This window comes from Eschrichtius robustus, chromosome 6, assembly GCF_028021215.1.
Source record: "Eschrichtius robustus isolate mEscRob2 chromosome 6, mEscRob2.pri, whole genome shotgun sequence".
Classification (NCBI taxonomy): domain Eukaryota; kingdom Metazoa; phylum Chordata; class Mammalia; order Artiodactyla; family Eschrichtiidae; genus Eschrichtius; species Eschrichtius robustus.
Window position 1 is genome coordinate 22,219,389 of NC_090829.1, and position 24,360 is coordinate 22,243,748.

Consider the following 24,360-nt stretch of genomic DNA (forward strand, 5'->3'; position numbering starts at 1 on the left):
TTCAGTGGGTCTGGGGCAGGGCCTGAGAATTTGCATGTCTAGCAAGTTCCTCAACGTCTTAGCTCAGGCTGCTATAACAAAATACCACAGACCAGCAATTTAGACAACAGACATTTATTTTCTCACAGTTCTGGAGTCTGGGAAGCCCAAGATCCAGGTTCCTGAAGGTCTGATTGCTGGTGAAGTCCCACTCCCTGGGTTGCAGATGGCTGCCTTCTCCCTGTCTCTCATGACAGAGAGAAAAGGAGGGGGCTCTGGTCTTTCTTCCTCTTCTAATAAGTGCACTAATCCCACCATGGGGGCCCCACCCACATGACCTCATCGAAACCTAAGTATCTCCCAGAGACCTCACCTACAAACATCATCACATTGGGGGTTAGGCCTTCAACATATGCATTTTGAGGGGATACAAACATTCAGTTCATAGCACTAGGTGGTGCTGATGCTGCTGGTCCAGAGACCACACTCTGAGAACCACAGTTCTGAGTCACCTTGCGAAAAGAAATCTGTTTTACTGTGTTCAGTAAAACTTTTCCAAAATACTCTTGTCCCTGGAAGCCATTGTTCATGGTACATCTTGCAGGACAGTGTTTTACAAAACCCAGTTGGGAAAGAAGCCTGAAAGGGTCTGCAGAGAACATTTTCCTGAGTGATGGCTAGTGAGGGGCCACATCTCCATTGGCTGGTCCCATCCCGCTTACTCACTCCTGCAGGACACAGAGCCCTTGGAATGCACAGTCCCTACTTCACTGAGAGCAGGATTTCTGCCCTAACCTCTGGCTCGCACATCAACTCAGGCAACCCTACCTCTGTGGGGCTTTGCAGAATTTGCCAATTAGCCCAAGCCTGGGCAAGAGAAGCTTTGGCCTGGTTGAGAGACTAATTGAAGTGCACTTTTTCACTAAGTGGAAATGAGGCCCATCAGTAAGGCCTGAAAGTTAAGGGATCTTCCCAGGGTATCATGCTGGGGGGTGGTGGGAAGGAATAAACCAGCTGGTCCAGTGAGTTGGTTATGTAGGCAAAAATCATAGAATGGTGCCAGAGTACCAGGCAAATCATTGGTGCCTAATAACGGTGTGTCTTCTCTCCCCATGGATGAGTGTAAATCCCGGGTGCTAGCAATTCTTGATTTACACTCTCCAAGCACAAATTACAAGGACAGTTTTTCAGGATGGTTTTGAGGATTTGCCTGAATGTTCCTCAACCAAATTGCAAATGGGGGTGGTCTCTTTGACTCAGATTACCTTTCATGTTTCCTGCTCCCCTGTGCTCCACTGCCCTGAGTCAGCAGTTGCTTTTTTTTTATTTCTTTTTTATTTTAACATCTTTATTAGAGTATAATTGCTTTACAATGGTGTGTTAGCTTCTGCTTTATAACAACGTGAATCAGCTATACATATACATATATCCCCATATCTCTTCCCTCTTGTGTCTCCCTCCCTCCCACTCTCCCTATCCCACCCCTCTAGGTGGTCACAAAGCACCGAGCTGATCTCCCTGTGCTATGCGGCTGCTTCCCACTAGCTATCTATTTTACATTTGGTAGTGTATATATGTCCATGCCACTCTCTCACTTTGTCCCAGCTTACCCTTCCCCCTCTCTGTATCCTCAAGCCCATTCTCTAGTAGGTCTGTGTCTTTAGTCCCATCTTGCCCCTAGGTTCTTCACGAGCTTTTTTTTTTTTTTTCAGATTCCATATATATGTGTCAGCATACAGTATTTGTTTTTCTCTTTCTGACTTACTTCACTCTGTATGACAGAATCTAGGTCTATCCACCTCACTACAAATAACTCAATTTCGTTTCTTTTTATGGCTGAGTAATATTCCATTGTATATATGTGCCACATCGTCTTTATCCATTCATCTGTCAATTGCTTTTTGACAGGAGGCCCAGCGGGTGCTTTCTGAGCTGTCATAAACACCTACCGCTGAAAACCCACTGAACTTCTCCCTGCCAGTTCGGAAGTGCAGGCAACCTCCTGGGGAAATCTTAAATAGATTTACAAATAAGGGTGGCATCTTTGCTTTGGCATGTGGTTGATCTTGGCACTAACCAAGACCTCATCTTCCTAATGTTACAAAACAGTGGCCTGAGGCCAGATGGCCTTGCAAATCCTCAGTGAGAACCCAATTTGCATGGTTTCTGCCCTCCTGGTTCAATAGCTCTCCATTTCAGGAGCTCTCCAGTTCAGTTTTGACCTACCCTGCAAGAGCTTATGTAGCTTATGTTTCCACTGTCATCTGAATCTAACACTTGATAAGGCTGTTGCAATAAAGAAAAGCTTTGTAGAACACAAGGCACTAAAATAAAGTAACACTGTTTAGCGTGGCGTAAAAATTTCTCAGGATCCCAGCCCCACTGCTCTCCACTAACCTCACCGCTGGCCTCACACATCTGACAGGGTGCTGGTTGGAATGTATCCTTCTATCATGCATAGAATTCATCTCTCTTAATTGCTTTATCAAATTTTTCATTTTGCTCTAATCTCATCTCTCTTCCAATTCACTAACTCTTTTGTCAGCTTTCTCGATTTTTTTTTTGCTTGTTTCAACAACTATGTCTTTTATTTCTGACATTTCTCTTTGGTTCTTTTTCAAACCTGCCTTCCCCTATCCCCTTTCCAATTGCTCCATTTTCTCTGGTTCCTGGAATATGAATTTTGATGCTTTTTCTCACACACGCAAAGGATTGTTCCCTCTTTGTTTTATCAGTGTTTACTCTGAGCTCATCTCCGGCAGGAATTGTCCTGCTCATGCCCTAGGTTGTGGGCACATGTCTGTCCAGAGGTTTTGAGTGTGTCTTTGATAAAGGCCTAAAGACTTCAAGGATGCATTTTTTTTAAAAATATCTATTTATTTTTTTATTTTTATTTTTGGCTGCGTCGGGTCTTAGTTGCGGCATGCAGGATCTTTCGTTGTGGATCGAGGGCTCTTTGTTGTGGCACACGGGCTTCTCTATAGTTGTGGCGCGCAGGCTCCAGAGCACGTGGTCTCAATAGGTACGGTGCACAGGCTTAGTTGCCCCACGGCATGTGGGATCCTAATTCCCTGACCAGGGATACAACCTGTATCCCTTGCATTGGAAGGAGGATTCTTAACCAATGGACACCAGGTAACTCCCAAGAATGTATTTTTAAAGTAGTGTCTGAGTTCCGGATTTCCACACCATGTGGGCTGTTTACACTTGGAGCCAATGCGCATGCTTAGAGCAGGCTTGGGGGTGTAACATCTCAGAGGAGACGCGTGTCAGAGAGGTTGGCTGTCTTCCTCCCAGCATCCTTAGGTTGATGTCAGTGGTTGTCCCAAGACCCAGGCTTCAAACAGTCCCAGGCTGTATGCAGACATGCCAACTAGAGTTTTCTTTGCACAGGGGACCTGAGACATTCCTCGTTCTCGTGGGCTTCAAAACCATGGCTGATAGCCTGAGCCTTTCTAACTCTCTTATTTTTGTTTTATTTTGTTATTGTTGTTGTTATAGTTTGTGCAGCATCTCAGTGTATTTGGAAAAGAAAAGAGTTTCCATGTTTGTTCAGGCTGAAAATATGCTCTAAGCATTGGGGATGCTTTATTTTAGCTCATTTCACACAGTAACCCTACGATGTAGATACTATTATTATCCTCACTGTACAGATGAAGGAGTTGAGGATTAGGAAGCTTTACGTATTTTCCCAAAGTCCAGAACATGATTCCCCAGAAATTCCTAAAGCAGGCGTGACATCCAACCCATGACCCCCAGGCTCAACCTGCATGGACTCCCCACCCCCTCCTTGGCTGCCCTGCTCACCACACTCTGTGACTGCCTTCAGCCCCAGGGCAGCCCCTCACTCTGTCCGCCCCCCACTCATACCAAAGCTTTCCCACCCTTCCTCTGCTACATTTGGTCCTCTCCCCCTGCTGAAATGCTTTCCATCTTGTGACAGCCTGTCCCAGACACACTTTCTCAGCCTTTCCCCTCTCTAGTACGTATTATAAGTTCTGAGTAGGAGTGAGGGTGAAGAGGTGAGAGTGGACAAGAGAAACATCATCAGAACTTGGCAGTAACTTAACTGGAGGGAGGGGCAGAGGGAGGAAGTTGAAAGCAATGCTTGGATGACAGATCGGATGGAGGAGCATTTGCTGAGGCAGGGAACACAGAACAGGGAGCAGGCAGGGCTGGAGCACGGGGCTGTAGAGTTCAATTTTGGACATGGTGAGTTTGAAGTGCCTGTGGAACATCTAGTGGACCATTCAGGGGCAATCTGACATGTGAGTCCATTGCTCAGAAGATAAGTATCTGCTCAAGATCCTGATTTGGCAGTCTGCATGCAAAGCTGAGCCAGTGTTTTGTGTATGGAATGGAAAGAAGAGAGGCCAAGCGGGGAAGCCCACCATGGGGTTGTGGTTCACTTAACTTCCAATAGAAATGCCTTGAGATTAGAAACCATGTCATTTCTTTCCCTGTATTTTCTAATAATTTTCTGCCTAAGACAGAACTGGTCCTCCTGCTTTATAGGGTTGCAGTGAGGATTAAATAGTACAAAGAAGAGGAAAAGCTGCTTTGACATTGAGAAGCATGTTCCAAGATTGATTGTTGCTTTGACAACCATCCTCCTCCAGCCCCCAAACGCCCATAAGTCCTGTTGCCTAAAGAAGAAAAACTTCAAGTCCTCGGGCCTCAGTTCCAAGCTATCCTTGCAGCCTCATCTCCCACTCCTCACCTTGCCCAAACCAACGTGACCCCTCCAAGCTCTGTGTCTGTGCTCCTTCCCTCCTCCCAGTGCAATCAGACACCCGCCCCCTCCACTGCATCACCCTGGTGCCTTGCACAAATCTGTGGACATGAGTCACAACTGTTACCTTTCTGTCAATTCTGTGTCTGAACCGGAAGCTCCATGAGGGTAGGTGCCTTCTTTTCTTCAAAGAGCAGGATATGCAGTTAGTAAATATCTATAGGACTGAGTGAATGAGTGAATCTCCATTTGCCCCAAACCTAGTAGCTTCTTTGCCAATTGAAAGGACAGATGAATGAGGGAATAAAAGGTTTCTGCTCCATTTTTCTGGAATTTTTCCTTGCCATCTATTCCTAATGAAATCTTAACAGTTTTAGCCACCCTAAATGCCACCTTCTCCCAACCAGAAGTCTGGATCTCACAGTGCTTTGCACCTTGTCTGTAAGACTTATCTCAATTCCGATTGCATCTGAGTCTTCTGTGTATTTGATACCTAACCACAACCACCATGCCCTGCCCCAGATTGAAAATCTTGCAGGCAAAGCATTTATCTGATAAGTGCTGCATCAGCCCTTATCAGCCCAAGCAGCCCTTAGTACATTCCCTCGCACATTGGTTCATAGGTAAATGTATCTCACATTGAATAACTGCATTCAAAAATACCTGACTTCCTAGGAAAACCAACTCAGAACTTCCAGTGTGGCCCTTTCAAGGACATTTGGACCAGCTTGTGGGCAGCCTGATCTCCTCCCCTCTCATGGGAGGCTTCCCCAGTCTCCAACTCAACCCTGGAGTACCAGCCTGCTCCCAACTCAGACCTCCTTGGCATTGTCCCTGCTATCCACCCTTCCTCAGCATTTGTCCCTGGGCCTCGGTCTCTGATTCACTCCCCAGCTAAACAGCAGCTGCCACCAGCCACCCTGGGAACACACCTACAGGTTTCCAGAGGGCAAAGTGTCTTTGGTCCAGCTGAGGGCTTGTGCATTGTCTCTGGGGATGGCATTGGACATGCCTGGTGCCGGCCAGGTTCCCCAGGGATTCATGCACAATCAGGAATAAAAGTTCCTCTCTCCCCCCAGGAAAGGTCACTTTGCCTAATTTCCTCCTTTCATGGTGGAGCCATTGCCTTGACACAGTTATTTTTGCTGCCTCCTGGCTTGATCATTTTTCAGTTACAGTTTGTCCCTGCAGAGGGTTAATGCGGGTCTCTTTCTCATCATAGATCCACATTTATGAAACCCTAATTAGGCGTTTCCTTTAGCTGCCTTCATAGATTACTTGGTGCAAGAAGTCTGCAGGAGTAAGCCTAGTCTGACTGATAGCCTCTGTTTGGATGCCGAGTTAGGAGCTCACTGGGGAAGCTCCCAATCTTTACTACGTCTAGGTCAGCTCAGGCTGCTCCCCACTCCCAGAAGGCCCTACCTTCTGACCTTGGAAAATATAAATCTTGCCATCTTTTGTGACCCATATTAAAATAAGATAAAACGTATTCCCCTTCCAAATTGCCAGGATTTTCTATTTTTTTAAATACTCAATGTGGTAAAGGTACAATGCACAAGCAGTCTCACACTGTGTGGCAGGAGCATAAATAAGCACAAACTATTGCAGGAAAAAATTGGATGATGTATGTCGAGAGCCTTCAAAAATACCTCCAACGTTTGATCCAGTAATTTCATTCCAGGAATCTCTTCCAAGGATATAATCAGAAATGCAGACAAATATTTATGCAAAAAGAAATTCATTGTGGTATCATTTATAATTGCTGGTACACAATGAATACCTGAGAATAAGGGAATAATGAAGTATAAAATATAGTATAGTATAATGTAGTTTATCCATATTATACAGCCATCTAAAAATGAAGATAGTAAAGGCATTTTAATGCTGATGTTAAGTGAGATAAGCAAACTTTCAAGTTGTATGTACAGTGTGTTCCAAATAGACCTTTCCCAAATGTTGTTTCATGGGATGCTTATAGGAATGCTATAAATAGAAAAGTTCCGTTTTCCGAAAAGGTTGAAAAATTGTTACAGATGTATACTTTGAGGCTGCTGGGGACCTTGGATAGGCTAATGACATGGGAAATGAAAAAACAAAAACAAAAACCAAGGCTTGGTGTTCAGCATCACTGTTTTTAGGTGGGACATCACAAGGGCTGTTGTTCATGGAGCACATTTCAGAAAAGCTGGGGGATGTGGGGATGCCTAGGAGAAGATTGTAACGTTGACAGGGGTTGCTACTCCTGTTAAGCTACGGACTTATTTTGCTTCCTCCTTGGAATTTTTTTTGTATTGTCCTACAAAAATGCTGTAAGTGTTGTGAAAGAAAGCGGGCCAGAGGACCAGCCTCCATCCAGCTTCGGCAGACGCGGAGTGATGTAGAGTCAGCCCGTGCGTGGATTCAACATGGCAGCCAGGCCCGAGAGGGAGGCCACTGGAAGAGTGGTGATGGTGGCCTGGGCAGGGGAGACCCCCAGTGCTGCCTGATTGGCTCTCGTGTTCTGCCTATATTTCAAAGGGCGTGAGGTGTGGACAGGGTCACGGCACTGCCATCTGTCCACTCTCCACCCTGGGACTGGTCAGAGGTTTCCTGATGCCTCAGAGACCATCCCCAGGATGTTCTGGCTGGTCATCCGTGATTGCAAACCCCAAGTCCAGCGTGCATTGGGTCTCCTTGGATTAGATGCTTCCTCATTCAGAACTCTCCTTAGTTCCCCACTCTTTCATCACCCCTAGACTGTGTCTTCAGAGCTTCCTTTGTGCCACACCTACACCCCTAGGTCAGCCTCACCTGGGTCAGAGACCCACCCCAAGATCCCTGCACCCAGCCCAGTGTCTGGTCTCAGGCATCAAGCAGAAGGTGGGTGTAAATAGAATTAGGACCTCTAGTGAGATGTATCAGGTACTGAGCTGTACACTCAGTGAAGTGTAACAGGATTTTGGAGACATCTGCCTGGACCCCTCCTGCTAACCTTCCAAGGGCCCCTAAAATATTCATCAGGCTTTATCAGGTTAATGGATTTCAAAAGGAGCAATTTTCTGAGACATGAGACAGAACCGTATAAAAAGAACATTAAGGGGAAAAAATCTTATTCCAGAATGAAAGGGAAAAGATCATTTAGCATCCTTTTTCATGTTATCTATTCATGAGAAACAGCACATTTAATCCAGAGCAGGGTGTAGGGAGGATTTTGATGTCCTCACTCGGGGTCACCTTCATGCAGAACCCATCTGTCTCCGCTGCCACAGACGGCAGGGGCAATGGAGGCAAGAGGACGCAGATGAGAGACACTTCCGAGGTGGACTCCACAGGGTACAGAGGGATTTGAGGGAAAGGGAGTGGGGAGGAGAGAGAGCCTAATGCGACTTCCAAGACACTTGCTTAGGGGATCGGAGGGAGGGGGCTCCCGTCCCCAGCCTTGTCACCTTTTATGCTTCCTATCTCTTTTCCCAAGACGTGCCATATTGGTTTCTATTTTGGATCATGCTGTGGGAGTTGAGTATCTTGAGGTCAGGAATTGTGACTTTATCCTGGCCCCCAATGTCTCTGCCCACCCATTAAGGTTAGGTTTTCATTCCCAGGCCTAAGACCAGAAATCATAGGTGCAAAAGGTGTGAGGGGACATGAGTGCAAGAGTGCTGTGCACTGAGTCCAGCCAGGAGGACCCACTTGTTGTTCTTCTCTAGCTCCCCAGGGACTCTAAGGAAGGATAAAACTGAGTCCTCTCGGGAAGACTGTCTGTCTCAGAATTTGTTTTGCTTGGGGTGAAGGGAGGGTGAGACTACAACAACTTCTCAGACAAGCCTTAATATAGAGACAAAGGAATTGGGGGGGGGGGGTTCCTATTCTTCTGAAACTCATTCTTCTTCCTCTTCCCATGGTCATTGCTTTCTCCTTGATCCTTTCTAACTCCTCATTTTTTCCTCTCCTATTTTCTTCTTTCTCTTTCCCTTCCTCTGCCCCTTCTCTATCTTCTTCTTCATTTCTACTTCCAATCTAGCATCTTTCTTTTTATAGCTCCATCCATCCCAGAGCTTAGAAAAACAATTTCAATTTTACTCTTTCTCTATTGAAGAACTAAGAAAAATTTCATACAGAGCAAATTTAAGTAGACACCTCCACCTGTCCACCAAGAACTTGCCAGCCTAGAGAGCTGGTAATTATGTGACCAAGATAATCTTCCCATAGCCAAATATTCACCTGATGATTAGCTTCTCAGGTGTTCCTCTACTCCATAGTTTGCCCCATCACATTTGATTTGAGTTTCTACAACCTCAGTGCATATCAACCATTATGTTCATTGAGTTCTTCGCAATAAACATTGTTGATCTAAAGGTCTCTTCTCCCTCTTTCATAATTAGAATAACAGTCTGTTTGATATTTCACTGTGTATTCAATTTTAAGTGTTGCTTCTCTTTCTTTCCACTAGATTTGTGACAAAGAATGGCATTACTATGTCATCAATGTGGAGTTTCCTGTGGTTACCTTATACATGGATGGAGCAACGTATGAACCATATCTGGTGACCAACGATTGGCCCATTCATCCATCTCACATAGCCATGCAACTTACGGTCGGCGCTTGTTGGCAAGGTAACCCTAAGTCCAGACCTTCTTCCTGGCCCATCTGTGTACAGTCCATGAAAGGTACTGACAGAGAAAAGGGCAAAGCAAGTGGTATGAGAATCAGCCAGGAAAATTTTCTATCCCTTACTAATAAAACAGGACTTATAAAAATAAGGATGAATCCAGGCACTAAGCTTGTATAATAATAAAGCACTTGGCTTGAGACCATATTTTGATTTTAGGTCAACATGAGCGATTTTAGGTTGCCTCTGAGTTGCTAATGCCTTTTATTGTTCTGGAACCTTATCCGGTTTCAAACTGGGGCTGTGTAAGAAGAAGGCTGAATGTGTAATCTTATAACAAAATTGCCAGTTGGCTCTGTTGATTGCTACACAGGTCAGGAGCCAAGGATCTCTCTTTATTCCCGATCAAACTGTCCAAGACCCCAACCCTCTATTCCAGGAACTCACAAATATGTGGGACGGAGGGGGTGGATGGATTGTCCATAGGTTCAAGGCCATGAGAGGCCACTCTCAAGTTCTGCTAAGCTCTGAGCCCCTTCCCTGCTCCCCAGGGATGGAGGCTCCTTGTTGCCTTCTCGCTTGAAGGTCTCTGCTCCCTCCTCATTTCCTCTGCTGCTGCCTCTCCTCCAGTCCCTGCACCCAGGCTAATCTCCTCTTTGGAAACAGGAAAACCAGCACTCTGAGCATGCAGGTAGCCTTTCTATTCCCCACTCAGATTTGCTGGCATCTTTGTTTTTGCTCCCTTAGCAGCTGGGGTGTTTTGAAGTACCAATGGGAGAGCAGAGGGGAAGTAAAATGCTCCCCAAATAAGCAGATTAGCACTTTGAGATGACTTGAACTCATGTTGACGGATTCTTTGAAAGTTACTAAGATCTGTGACCTTGACCATTCACCATGGGGGTTTAGGGGAAACGTGGGTTATGGTATAAGAGTAAGCCTTCAGAGGGCTGGTTCCCTCTAGGGGAGACATAGGCCCCTCTGCATTGGGACTAAGAGTGAGTTCTGGGCAGCCCCATGCAAGAGAAGATGACAAGAAGGGCAAATGGTGCAGTCCTGGGAGCACTGGAGACACAAAATCCGGGAAGGAAACAAAGCAGGAATGAGGCAACAGAAGAGAGTATATACTTTTTTTAATTGGAGTATAGTTGATTTACAATGTTGGGTTAGTTTCAGGTGTACAGCAAAGTGATTCAGAGATACATATGTGTATGTATGTGTATATATATATATATATATATATATATACACACATATACACATATGTATATATATATATACATATGTATATATATATTCTTTTTCAGATTCTTTTCCCTTATAGGTTATTACAAACTACTGAGTATAGTTTCCTGTGCTATACAGTAGGTCCTTGTTGTTTATCTATTTTATATATAGTAGTGTGTATATGTTAATCCCAACCTCCTAATTTATCCCTCTCCCCACTTTCCCCTTTGGTAACCATAAGTCTGTTTTCTATGTCTGTGAGTATATTTCTGTTTTGTATATAAGTTCATTTGTATCTTTCCTTTTTAGATTCCATGTATAAATGAATCATATGATATTTGTCTTTCTCTGTCTGGCTTACTTCACGTGTGATAATCTCTAAGTCCATCCATGTTGCTGCAAATGACATTATTTCATTCTTTTTTATGCCTGAGTGAGAGAGTGTGTTTTTGAGCAGAAGTCACCTACTTGAAGTCTGATGTACATCACATGATAGTAGAAAGCTTCTCAAACATTTCAGTAGAACGTGATAGGAGCTTCCTCAGTATTGCAGAATTCCCCAGGATAACAGGAAAGGAAGACTGTGTCATCTGGCAAGAGTCCATGAAACTAATTAGTATAGCAAGGCACTGATTCAGAGGTTGCACAGGAATCATTAGTCACTGAACACAGCTGTGCTACAGCGATGGCCCTCTTGTGTGGCTCAGTGCCCCAGCTGGGCACCACCAGTCAGCCCGTGGATATTTTGGAACATAGCTTGGATGCTGCCCATAAGATAAGGGGGCCCCAGTCATGTCCTCACCATGAACCTTACCACTACTCTTCCCTAGAGGCCCTCAGGGACCACATCTGGATCCCTGTCACCCCAGCCTGCAATGGAAACCTGCCCCCAACTCTAACAAGGACAGTTGAAACCACCTTTTCCCAGTTACATGCCAACTGGGTAGACCAGCCCCACCAAAATAAAGTGATTTTATAAAGAATTAAGATGATCTCTTTGGATCAGTTAGAATAGGCTAAGTTGTGCTGCAGTGACAATCAAGTCCCAGTTCTCAGTTACTTAAAATAATTCTCACTTCATATTCACTGCAGAAAAATGGGGGTTCCTCTCTGCTTTTCCCAAGCAGACAGAGAAGCCACACTGCTGCACGCTGAGAAAGAAGAAAAAGAAAGCATGATGGATGGTGCACAAGCCCTTAAAGCTTCTGCCTACAAGTGACACCAATCATTTTTACTCACACTTTATTGGCCAAAGCAAGTCATATGGCCACACCTAACTCCAACAAAGCCTGGAAGTGAAATCTACAATATATCTGGAAGAAAAACTGGAAATATTGTATGAACAGCACTCATGAACACTATGGTCTGTCCACTTAGTCAGCGATATTCGTTTGACTGCCCTTCCCATATTAAAAACACAACCACCCTTCTCTAAATGAGACAACCTCTAAGTCCCACCTGTTACTGGCTCCAAGCTCAATGTCCAGGTTCTCTGAGTGATTCCTGATGATCATTTCATTGGGTTGAGATGCATAGGAGGCTCTATATCTGGCCCAGATGTGGCTCCACTCGATCTGGAGACCTACACACTAACAAGAAGAAGTATTTGCTACCACCACAGCCATCACCCCCTCCATATGCGCACACGCACACAAACACGCACACACACACTATACAACAGTGGAATGAAGCAGAATAACCAAAAAACATTTCCACTAAGTAAGAGGAATAGTTAGAGAAACACAGCAGTCTTTGGTCCACAGCAATTCTGAAATTCCTCTGGGCAGATGCTGTAAGGGCCCCTGCCCTAGGGTGAGATATGTTCTTTGTGATCCTTGACTCCATTCTCTGGGAGTTGATTCCTTCCTCCATATCCACCTAGGCCACATCTGAAGACGACATTGTCACTCCATAAATAGAAGCTCTAGTATTATACCTGATGACAATTTATTTAAAATCTATACCACAAAAATTATTTTCAAACCAAAGTATACGTTCATTTTAAAAGAATGTGTGAGAGGGACTTCCCTGGTGGCAAAGTAGTTAAGAATGTACCCGCCAAAACAGGGGACACGGGTTCGAGCCCTAGTCCAGGAAGATCCCACATGCCGCGGAGCAACTAAGCCTGTGCACCACAACTACTGAGCCTGCGCTCTAGAGCCCGTGTGCCACAACTACTGAAGCCCACGTGCCTAGACCCTGTGCTCCACAACAAGAGAAGTCACCACAATGAGAAGCCTGCGCACCACAACGAAGAGTAGCCCTCACTCGCCGCAACTAGAGAAAGCCTGCACGCAGCAATGAAGACCCAGTGCAGCCAAAATAAATAAATAAATAAATAAATATTTTAAAAAATGTTTTAAAAGAATGTGGGAGAAAGAACGGTTACTAGGGTGTTTGAGTATTTCTGTCCTCTTCCCAGATAGATGCTAGGACCACTCTTCCTTGGAGTAAAGTGTGGCCATGTGACTTGCTTTGGCCAATTAAATGTGAGTGGAAGTGCCTTATGTCATTTCCTGGAGGAAACTTTAAGAGCCACTGTTGCAAGGAGGCTCTTTATGTACATGGATGTTTACAGTCCTGTGAGAAAGCACTAGTAAGTCCCCACTTGTGGATAAAGAAACTGAGGGTCTGAGAGGTGAGGTAGCTTACCCAAGGTCACCCCATCAGATTTGCCCAACCTCAACTCTTCAAAGCCTGTTCTCCTTCCACTGTGGCTTGCTGCCACTGTTGCTGATTGGTCATCTTGTTGATGTGATTATGTGTTTGGGAAAATGCAGGAACTGATGTGTATTGATACAAATGCTATAAACCCTTTACCTTCTGAGATATCTGACAACTCCGGAATCAAAACGCCACAGAAACTCTGTATTCTCTTTGCTAATCTCTTGCTGTATACTCCTTCAACTGACCCTCTACAGAACAAGAAAAAAGAGTTTAGGCTTAGGAGTCATAAAAAAATTTGAGTTTGAGTCAAATTCCAGCCCTGCCACTTACTAGCTGTGTGGACCCAGCAGAATCCCTAACTTCCTTGAACTCCTACTTTCTCATCTATTTTTTTTTTTTAATCTAGAGTAATACCTACTCCTTATTACAAGGATTAGGTGATGGTTCCATGGAGTGTGCTTGGCATGTTTCAGTTGAATGAATGTGTAAATTTGAAAACATCTGCTGGTCGCCTCCTCCACCTCCTTCTCTGCTCCTTGCACCTAAACCCAATATGGCAGATTGTCTGCAAGACCTTGGTACACTCTGGCTTCTGTGATTCCATCTTCCCTGTGGCTCCCTGCATGCACTGACCTTCTCCCCTTCCCCAGGACTAATGCTCACACACACACCCTGCCCTCCCAGGTCCATCTATATGTGAGAAAAAAGGTCACTGAGGCTGGAGAAGAGTCAGTCAGAAGACAAGTGCTGGAAGATGGGGTTGATGGTATAGGAGAGAACCTGATCATCCAGGCTTCTGGGCATGGAGAAGATCTGAGTATCTTCCCTGAGGGGAATGATAATCTATTGGTGAATTTTCAGCATAAGAGAAAAATCCTTTAAAATCTTTAAAATTGGGCTTTATTGGATGAAAAAGAGTTTGCTAGGAAGATAAAGATGGCAACAGCATATAGCATGGCAGAGAAGCTTGACGTCAGCATGCCCAGGGTGCCCTATCACTGGAACGTGCATGGACTGGAATGAGTTGAGAGGAGGCTGAGATAAGGAGTTGAGGCCAGACCATAGGACGCCATCTTGCCTTGTTAGGAACTTGGATTCTCATGAATATTTACATGCTCCCTGGAGTCATGTTTTTGTCTTGGAAGGAGACATCAAAAGGTCTTTCAATAGGACATGGCACTGTGAAATTGATGGCCTATAATGCAGCCTTTATCTCGGCATGTTTCTAAACCTTCCGAAGTCCACTTACATACACGCTATAAGCCCGCTGTGTGAACGAACCCCTTTGGGTCTGTAATCGTGGGGAGTTTTTCAAGTACTTTTGAGGTTGGCAAGGGAACTGGTTCCCATTTGTGAAATTTCCAGTCGGGGTTTAACAATGAGGATAGAAAATAATGTGCTAGCAGCTGCTTGCTCCCGGGAACTGGCTCCAGCACTGAGGCTGGGCGGTGTCCTGCAGCCCCAATTAGCCTACTGTGCCCTGTTCGTGAATTGGAAAGCCAAAGTAATTGGTGGAACTTTATTTTCATTGGTATTTTTTCCAGTAATTAAAAAAAAAAAAATTGAGACTTCATTTACACTTAAGAAATGTTGCCAGTACGGCCTAGAGCAGGCAGCCTATTTTAATTCTTGAGAAGGGCTTTTGAAGTCAGGATGGACCTCGCCTTTCAAGAAAGTCCTCCTTCCTCTGTGTGGCCGCTGCATGCCACCTGACCATCACCTCTGTGCTCCGTGTCAGTGTTCTGGGGATGGAATCAGACCCTCTCTCCTGGCCAAGATCAGTCTGTACTGACTCAGAAACGGCTGCCTTTGGACAAATACCAGGTCCCTGTCACTCTCTGGGTCATGCCATTGGAGAAGATTGTTTAAAAGACTAATTAATTTGTCCTTTTCCTTAGAGTCCCTACTCATCCATTTTTAACAGCAAAAACTCAAGTTCTATCCATATATGGTAAAAACTGTATAATCACATCTGCTTTGTGCCTGGACCTCTACACTGGGCCCAACCAACCACGGCCTGTAACTCAGCTGTCGTGGGGGTGAATCGGGAAGGCTGCTGATGTGCCAGACCACAGCCTTAGGGAGTCCCCGGGGTTTCAGAGAGATGCCTCAGCAGGTGACACCCCAGGGCACCTCTCCCCCAACACGACAACCAGAGCAATTCTGTTTTATCCATTTTGTATGATATCAGGGCAAGAGTTCTGTTAATGAAATAGCTGAACATGTTTGAAGAAACATAGTTCTAGACATGCACCCTAGTAAGCACCACCCTGCCCTCTGCCTGAGCCTCATCTGCTCTTGGGGGAGCTCATCACAGACTTCCCTGCTTGTGCCTCTGTCCCCAGAGACCATGTCATCCCTGCCTCTGCTGGGGCCTCTCCTCCAGTGCTCTGGACCTGGACCTTCCTAGAGTGTCTAGCTTTGCCCGTTCCTGATGGTGGCAACCCTCTAGTCTTGGATGAGGAGGGCTTTCTACCCTAGCTCCTGGTCTGGCTGAGTCCTACCCCCTACTTAACAAATAAAGCAGTGGGAGATAAAGAAGGGGATGGTTCTAAAAATTAGAACCTGTTAAGGGACAGATACAGAACTCCCATTGTGGCTTTGAGGAGGAGCCAAGGCAAAGAATAGGAATGGCCAAAAAAGGAATAAAAAGGTGGAAATACCCTGAGGGTTGCAGTAATCAATAGCATCTGTTCCTCAGACAAAGAGGAATTAGAGCCACATGTGGACCTGAGATCTGCTGTACATTTTCAGGTCTTTTTTTTTTTTTTTTGCCAGACACTAAAAGTAGCTCAGAGACTTGGAATACATGCCGTCACTTAATAAGCTTGGTCTAATTTAATACAAATTCTCTTAATAAAGTCTGTGCTGAAATTATTCTGCATCCCTGGGGGTCTCTGCTGCTGGGAGAAAGAGGCACGTGCTAGCACAGTCCGCTTTACATCCAAGTGGCATTTCCCGAGGGGTTCATGAAGCTCGGTCCCACAGGTTCCTCAAGGAGGCCAAGGTCCAGTTTGGGAAACTGCATAAACCATCCCCACAGCACCACATTGAAGAGTCACAATGCACATTTGCTTATTCAAAGCTCTCAAAAGCCTGCCAAGAAACCAATCAGTTTGACATTACTTAACCTATGTTTCTCAATCGTATTCCACTATGGAACTCACTCTTTGTGGAATAGTGTTCTTGGAGCACTGTTTGGGAAACATCTCATTGGAGTTATTAATGCAGATCTCCACCCGCTACTAGGGCATGAGTTTGCAGAAAGTAAGGACTATCTGCTCTCACAGATTCTCCTCCCCTTCTCTTTCCTCCTACTTCATGTCCTGGAGAAGGTCAATAATTAATGTTTATTGAATGATACCCTATTTTTGAGTTTGTTTTGACAAAGGCCTATGGTTCATGGTCTGACACACAGGGATGACTAACAGGGTGTCTCTTTGCATTGCCTGTATTAAAAAATCAAGAAAAGATGGTTCTAGGACCTGGAGTTCATTTGACATGAGGGTATATTGGTTTAAAGACAACACAGATGAAATCAGCTTTAAAATTCAGGCATTCATGTGTGGAAACACAGTATAACTGAGTTACAATTTTAACGTTGAATCTTATTCTGAAAGTTATATTAATTAGAAAATTTGACAAGGGTCTTAGAGTAAAAACATTGTCATTTTAACTTCTCTGAGAGGCACACCAGAGTGGGGAGAAAAAAACAAGAGAAGGCCACTGAAGAAAGAGACAGAAAACTCACGTGACATCATCTCATTTCAGAGTCCCTTGGTTCTTGCTGTCACCAGAACTAGCGGCCAATTTTGAGTTCCTGCACTGTGCTCAGCCCTGGCTTGTCTTCTGTTTAACAACCCTATGGTGTGGCTGTGATTATTATCCCCATTTTGCAGATGAGGAAACTAAGACTCAGAGAACATAAGGACCTTGGGAAAGGTCACCTAGAGCCTGGATTTGCACCCAGGTCTATGCCACCCAGAGCCCTCACCCTTAATTATGCTGCTACACCACCTCTGCTTCTAGGGACACGTAAAGTCAGATGGTGTTTCACAGCCAGGTAAGGAAGACCAGAGGATTCTGGAATCTGGGATCAAACCATTTACCCAGACTCCTTGGGCATTTTTCCCACAGATCAGACAAAATCAAGCTGAGGCTAAAGATAACCACTGGCCCATCGGGCATTATGGTTTAATGGGAGGGTTGAGTTTGGAATCAGAAGAGAATTCCAGACCTTCACTACTGCTGCTTATCTGCTCTGAGTCTTTGAGGACTGTGTCTTGCCTCTGTGGTCCTGGAGAGTGGAGGGGCCATCCTGGGTGATATATGAGGGCCCTTCTAACTCCATCAACTTAGGTCCCCAACCCCAGAGTAATGACTTTTGTGGTCATCCCATGAGTCATATGTTTCACTCACTTAGAACATGCCATGTAAATGTTTGCTGGAAAGGCTGGAGGGAGGGAGACATAAAAACCAAAGGATCGAGGAAGCCTGCTAAGAATGTGTCATGGCCAGCCCTGATGGCAGAGTGTCCCTGTCCACAAGTCCCTGCAAATACAGTTCAACCCCCGGGGTTGCACGGACAGTTTTAAAAGCTGCAGCTTATGGGGGTCTATTACACACTTCACTTAGTCTTTGCGTTCCGTGTGTGTCTCCATCACTGAAATGAGGAAATGAGAGAAAGCAAGATTTCAGATGGTCTCACCATTTGCATTGCTCAAAATTGATATGCAACCATCCATGAAATTGTGTTCATTGAGGAGTGTCCCCATCAACAAACCATGCACAGAGCAGCCTCCAACTCAAGCAAGAGGGAACGTGGCCCCCACTACTTTCCATGGGTTTCTCAGACTAAATAGCTGTGGGAATAACAGCAGGGAAAGAAAAAAAAAAAAAGACCAGCAGCATCCGCATACACTTTGCAAGGGGAAGAGACTTAGTACGTTCACATGACACAGATCTTTTACTCAGAGGAAGGTGAACATGACTGATTCTAAAGCTACGTAGAGACTTAGTACGTTCACACGACACAGATCTTTTACTCAGAGGAAGGTGAACATGACTGATTCTAAAGCTACATGAACAGTTGATGGGCTCACCTCTCAGTGGAAAGAAAGCTGAGTGGGAATTCATTCCCAATGCAAACTCCGACTCAGAATAACACAGGCGACGTTAAATCACACTTGCTAAATACTATTATTTTTCAGGACAACCGTGTTTCCCAGCAAACTTGACACAAATCGTTGGGAGTTGCTGCTGAAATCATTCAGTGTCTACAGAACCCAGTGTAATTGGACATTCTCCCCCAGCCTTGTGTCAGTCCCAACCTGTCCCCATCTTTCTGAAGCACCCCAATTATGACATCCTCCAAGAAATGTTGCTTGAACCCTCCCGGCCATATGTATTGTATGGCGTGCAGGTCAAAGGCTTGGGAGCAAGCAAGACCTGAGTTTGAATCAGAATTTCACTAACTTCTGCCCGTAGGGCATTAGGCCAGTTACCTAGCTTTGAAAACATCATCTGTAAAAGGAGTTGTATGTTTAGCAGGTAAGAATCTGGATTCACAAAAAAAAAAGGAGTTTTTCCACATCCATCTTAGTTTCATTTCAAGCCCCACTTCTATCTGAGTGGAGGAGATTTAACCTTGACAAATTTGGAATTCTCCCATTTCCTTAGGGTGCCAGCTGATTTCAGGGGGCTGTATTGTGTAAGGCGCTAGGGTGTCAAGGGGCCTCCAGTCATCTTTCCATGCAGGTATCCACTGAAATAGTGCCCATCTCTTTGGTCCTCAATCATTAATGGTCCTTTAGGGCCATCTGTGCTCTCTGTATTTCCTTGCCTTACTTAGGGGCACAGAAATACCTCTGCTGCTTCTCATGCTCTCTGTGAAACCATCCATGGTCCATCTGTCCAGATGTGCCAGGCTGGCATTCCCTCCCAATATCACACACCCCTTCCAGGGCTCAGCCCAGGTGGTGGGCCTCAGGTGCCCTCACTCTGCATCTCTTTCATCTTATCCCCCCACCCCTTCCCTGCCACCCGCCACTCTGGGGTATCATTTCCTAGACTGGGGGAAGGCAGATTTTCTTCCTCTATTTTTCCCCAGATGTTGAAGATACCCACATCTTCCCCACCCTCCTAAAGGTTTAGGATTCTACAAATGAAAATGAGGAAGAGATTCAGCTTCAAGCCCCATCTGCTCTTCTCCCGTCACAACCCTCCCTGTGGCAATCACAAGGCAGAGGTGCGTTTAAGTGGAGGGTAAGATGGGAGAAATCAGAAGAAGAGAGGCATATTCTTATTCACTTGATGAATATTTCTTCATAATGGCCCAGAAGGCCAGGTTTGATTTTGGAATTCTTTTATTAAAAATTGTGGCTTCAGAAAAAAATAAAGAAGAAGAGAGGCTATGATCTCAAAAGTACTATCCTGCCACTTAAGCATTAAATAAAGTAGTATACGAAAGAATTTGCCATGTTTTAGGGACCTAATACTAAACCGTGTATGTTATTTTATTTCCCCTCTGATCTGTTGGACACATTGTCTAAATCACGTGTTTGGAAATTAATCACGCACTGCCTTAGAACATCTGCTGTACTGGAAATTTACTCATATTTTTATTTTACTTTTCCAGTGTCTATTCTCCCAACTAAACGTGAGCTCCTAGGGAACACAATTCCATCTTATAATCAACTGAATCAAACAGAAGGCTAGGCAAACAGAAAACACTTTAAAAATGTGTGCAGATCTAACCTCAGGAATCCAAAATTGTGTTTGCAAATATTTAGAGAAGGTTCTTTGTATTAGAAATCAGGTGATTTTCTTTTCTTAAAATAATTCACAAGCATGTGTATGTCTAAATGTTAGCAGGGGAGCCATGTGGTGTGTGCAGACACGCTAGATATTAAATAGAAAGCGATTTTTCAATGTATCCATTATTTTTTTTAAAATCCTACATCACAACCACCTCTGAGTGCAAATATATTTCCAATGTCTGCTGGCCTCCTATTGCAAAATGCTAATAGAATTGCCTTCCTGGAGCTGCATTACTAATAAACAGAGTGCATCACAGATCTGGGATTCTTGAGTCAAAAATAGGAAATATGGATATTTGCTGAATGAAAATACTGTGTAGGAAGATGTCTTGGCATCCAGGAGAGTCACAGAGTGTGGTCTTTAAGGATGGAGCTGCTGAGTGAGCAGTTGTGGTGCCCTGGATGGCAGACCACAGCGGCTCTCTCCCAGCCGCATTCTAGACTGGGCTGCCCAGTACCACTAGGATGCCCAGCTGGTCCTGAGCACAGATGGATGCACTCACTCTCTAGAGCCCACATTTCACCAATTCCTGTTCATGTGCCCTTGGCTCCTTTCTCCTGTAAGCCCAAGTTTCCTCTGTAACTATAGAATAAGCACCTACCGGAGGAATCAGGCTCCCTAACTTCAGATTATAATACAAAGCTACGGTAATCAAGATAGCATGGTACTGGCACAAAAACAGAAATATAGATCAATGGAACAGGATAGAAAGCCCAGAGATAAACCCACGCACGTATGGTCACCTTATCTTTGACAAAGGAGGCAAGGATATACAATGGAGAAAAGACAGCCTCTTCAATAAGTAGTGCTGGGAAAACCGGACAGCTACATGTAAAAGAATGAAATTAGAACACTTCCTAACACCATGCACAAAAATAAACTCAAAATGGATTAAAGACCTAAATGGAAAGCCAGATACAAAAAAAACTCTTAGAGGAAAACATAGGCAGAACAACCTATGACATGAATCACAGCAAGATACATTTGACCCACCTCCTAGACAAATGGGAATTAAAACAAAAATAAACAAATGGGACCTAATGAAACTTAAAAGCTTTTTGCACAGCAAAGGAAACCATAAACAAGAGAAAAGACAACCCTCAGAATGGGAGAAAATATTTGCAAACGAAGCAACTGACAAAGGATTAATCTCCAAAATATACAAGCAGCTCATGCAGCTCAATATGAAAAAAAAAAAAAACCACCCAATCTAAAAATGGGCGGAAGACCTAAATAGACACTTCTCCAAAGAAGATATACAGATTGCCAACAAACACATGAAAGGATGCTCAACATCACTAATCATTAGAGAAATGCAAATCAAAACCACAATGACGTATCACGTCACACCGGTCAGAATGGCCATCATCAAAAAGTCTACAAACAATCAATGCTAGAGAGGGTGTGGAGAAAAGGGAACCCTCTTGCACTGTTGGTGGGAATGTAAATTGATACAGCCACTATGGAGAACAGTATGGAGGTTCCTTAAAAAACTAAAAATAGAATTACCATATGACCCAGCAATCCCACTAGTGGGCATATACCCTGAGAAAACCATAATTCAAAAAGAGTCATGTATCACACTGTTCATTGCAGCTCTACTTACAATAGCCAGGACACGGAAGCAACCTAAGTGTCTACTGACAGACGAATGGATAAAGAAGATGTGGCACATATATACAATGGAATATTTCTCAGCCATAAAAAGAAATGAAATTTAGTTATTTGTAGTGAGGTGGATGGACCTAGAGACTGTCATGCAGAGTGAAGTAAGTCAGAAAGAGAAAAACAAATACCGTATGCTAACACATATATATGGAATCTAAAAAACAAACCAAAAAAATGGCCATGAAGAACCTAGGGGCAAGACGGGAATAAAGACGCAGACCTACTAGAGAATGGGCTTGAGGATACGGGGAGGGGGAAGGATAAGCTGGGACAAAATGAGAGAGTGACATGGACATATATACGCTACCAAATGTAAAATAGATAGCTAGTGGGAAGCAGCCGCATAGCACAGGGAGATCAGCTCGGTGCTCTGTGTCCACCTAGAGGGGTGGGATAGTGAGGGTGGGAGGGAGAGGCAAGAGGGAGGGGATATGAGGATACATGTATACATAGAGCTGATTCACTTTGTTATAAAGCAGAAACTAACACAACATTGTAAAGCAATTATACTTCAATAAAGATGTAAAATAATAAATAAATAAATAAAAAGAATAAGTACCTACCTCCCAAGAGTTTGATGAAGATTCAACAGCATTGGGCACATAGTTCATGCCAGTAATTGAGAGTTGTTGTTGGATCTGCTGCTCCAAGTGGGGGACAAGGTGCGGAACGGATGACCACCTGGATGCCTTGGAGAGTGGCAGCTCTACCACTCAGACCCAGGCTCACACCTTTCTTCCTGCAGGTCAACAGAAGTGTCCCTTTACTAGGGCAGGGACATGCTAATGGCTGTGAGGAGCGCCCTATCCATGAGGGCTTTGAGGGCCTAAATCCAAAGACCCCACATTGGCTCCCCCACACCCAAAGCCATGGCCACCTCAGGTCATCCCTCAAAGCCAAATCTGTGGACTGATCACTTCAATAGAGGCTTCTCCTTTCACTTCCAATGTGAAGATGCTCTGGGTGTCAAGTAACAACGGTCTGAGTTAAAGCAGCTTAAGCTGTAAAGATGGACGTTTGGCTGCCACAGCTGAGGACACCCCGTGGTAAAGCAGTGAGGAGGTCTGCTCAGGGTTCGCTCAGCCTGGTCTACTCTCCTGGCTCCGCTCCCTCCAGGAATTGCCTTGGTTGTCCCTGGTCTGCTTGCAGGGTGGCTGCAGCCGCTCTCAGCCTTCTATCTTCACATAATGATCTCCAGGGAAAGAGAGCAAGAGTAGGTTCCAGAAACTTTCTAGAGAGAAGATGGAAGCTCTTTTCCCAGAGGCTGCCAGTCAATTTCTCTGCTCATCTCACTGGCTTAAATTTGGTCTTATGATTATCCCTAGAGCAACTCCCATGGCTTTTTGGATGCCAGATGCTGATTGGCTTCACCTAGGTACAAGGGGTCCCAAGTACATGCCTCATTCAGTCCCTGGAGCAATGGAGATGGAATAACCTGATTACCTTTGACTAAACAGAGTCCATCCCTGGAACTCAAGTAAACCCCCCAAACCTCAGGGCTGCCATTGCAAGAGGACAGGAGTGAGATGGATGCTGGAGAGACACCACAGGTCTACTACTCTGCTGGACCATCTTCTTCAATTCAGCAAACAATTATGAAGTATCTGCTGTGTGCCAGGCAGGGTGCAAGATGCTTGATGACACAGGGACAGGGGCCCATGTTATTGAGAGGGATAAATGAGCCAACTTGTGCAAAGTGCCTGAGGCAGCCCTCAGGCCCTAATACCTGTTCAGTATTGTCCTCATTACAATGAATCCTGCATGAGTATTCCCTGCCATCCAGGAGACAGACTTAAACAATAAATTCTAGCAGCATATGGAGAGGGGCAAGAGTAAGCCTGTGGATGGCATAAAGGAGAGAGCTGACTCAAGTAGTATGCAGAAGCCTGGCCTCAAGAAGTGTATAGCCCAACGGTCCTTAACCTTGACTTCATGTTTGATTCACCCGAAAGAGATAGACAGAGGAATGGATAGAGAAGATGTGGTATATATACAGAGTGGAATATTACTCAGCCATCAAAAAGAATGAAATAATGCCATTTTGCAGGAACATGAGTGGACCTAGAGATGATCATACTAAGTGAAGTAAGTCAGACAGAGAAAGACAAATATTATAAAATCACTTATGTGTGGAATCTAAAAAAAAAATAGATACAAATGAACTTATTTACAAAACAGAAAGAGATTCACAGACATAGAAAACAAACTTATGGTTACCAAAGGGGAAAGAGCAGGGTTGAGGGATAAATAGAAGGTTGGGATTAACATATGCATACTACTATATAGAAAATAGATAACCGACAAGGACCTACTGTATAGCACAGGGAACTATACTATATTCAATATTTTGTAATAACTTATAGGGGAAAAGAACCTGTGCCATATAACTGAAACTAACACAACGTTGTAAATCAACTATACTTCAATTTTTAAAAAAACTCCCCACACCAGTTAGGTCACAATCTCTGGGGGTGGGACCCCTCACCAGGGTCAGTTTATCTTTTTAAGTATCCCCAGGTGATTAAAATGTGTAGCCGAAGTCAAGAACCACCCCTTATAGGCTATTGAAGACATAAAGCACACATACATTAACTAACAACGCTGAGCTGTGAGGGTGCATTAAAATGAACTATTGTGTTCCAGGCTCAGAGCAGGGAGAGGGCAAGGTAGGCAGGGCGCTTAA

General features: G+C 44.5%; 1 protein-coding gene across 1 annotated transcript in view; it reads left to right on the forward strand.

Annotated features, from left to right (window-relative positions):
• The window catches only part of CLSTN2 (calsyntenin 2), a 643,926-nt gene that overhangs the window by 595,861 nt on the left and 23,705 nt on the right, over positions 1-24,360 (forward strand). The window contains exon 9 of the mRNA XM_068545999.1: positions 9,141-9,303. Within this exon, the coding sequence (XP_068402100.1) occupies positions 9,141-9,303 (163 nt within the window). The remainder of the gene's footprint in view (positions 1-9,140; positions 9,304-24,360) is intronic.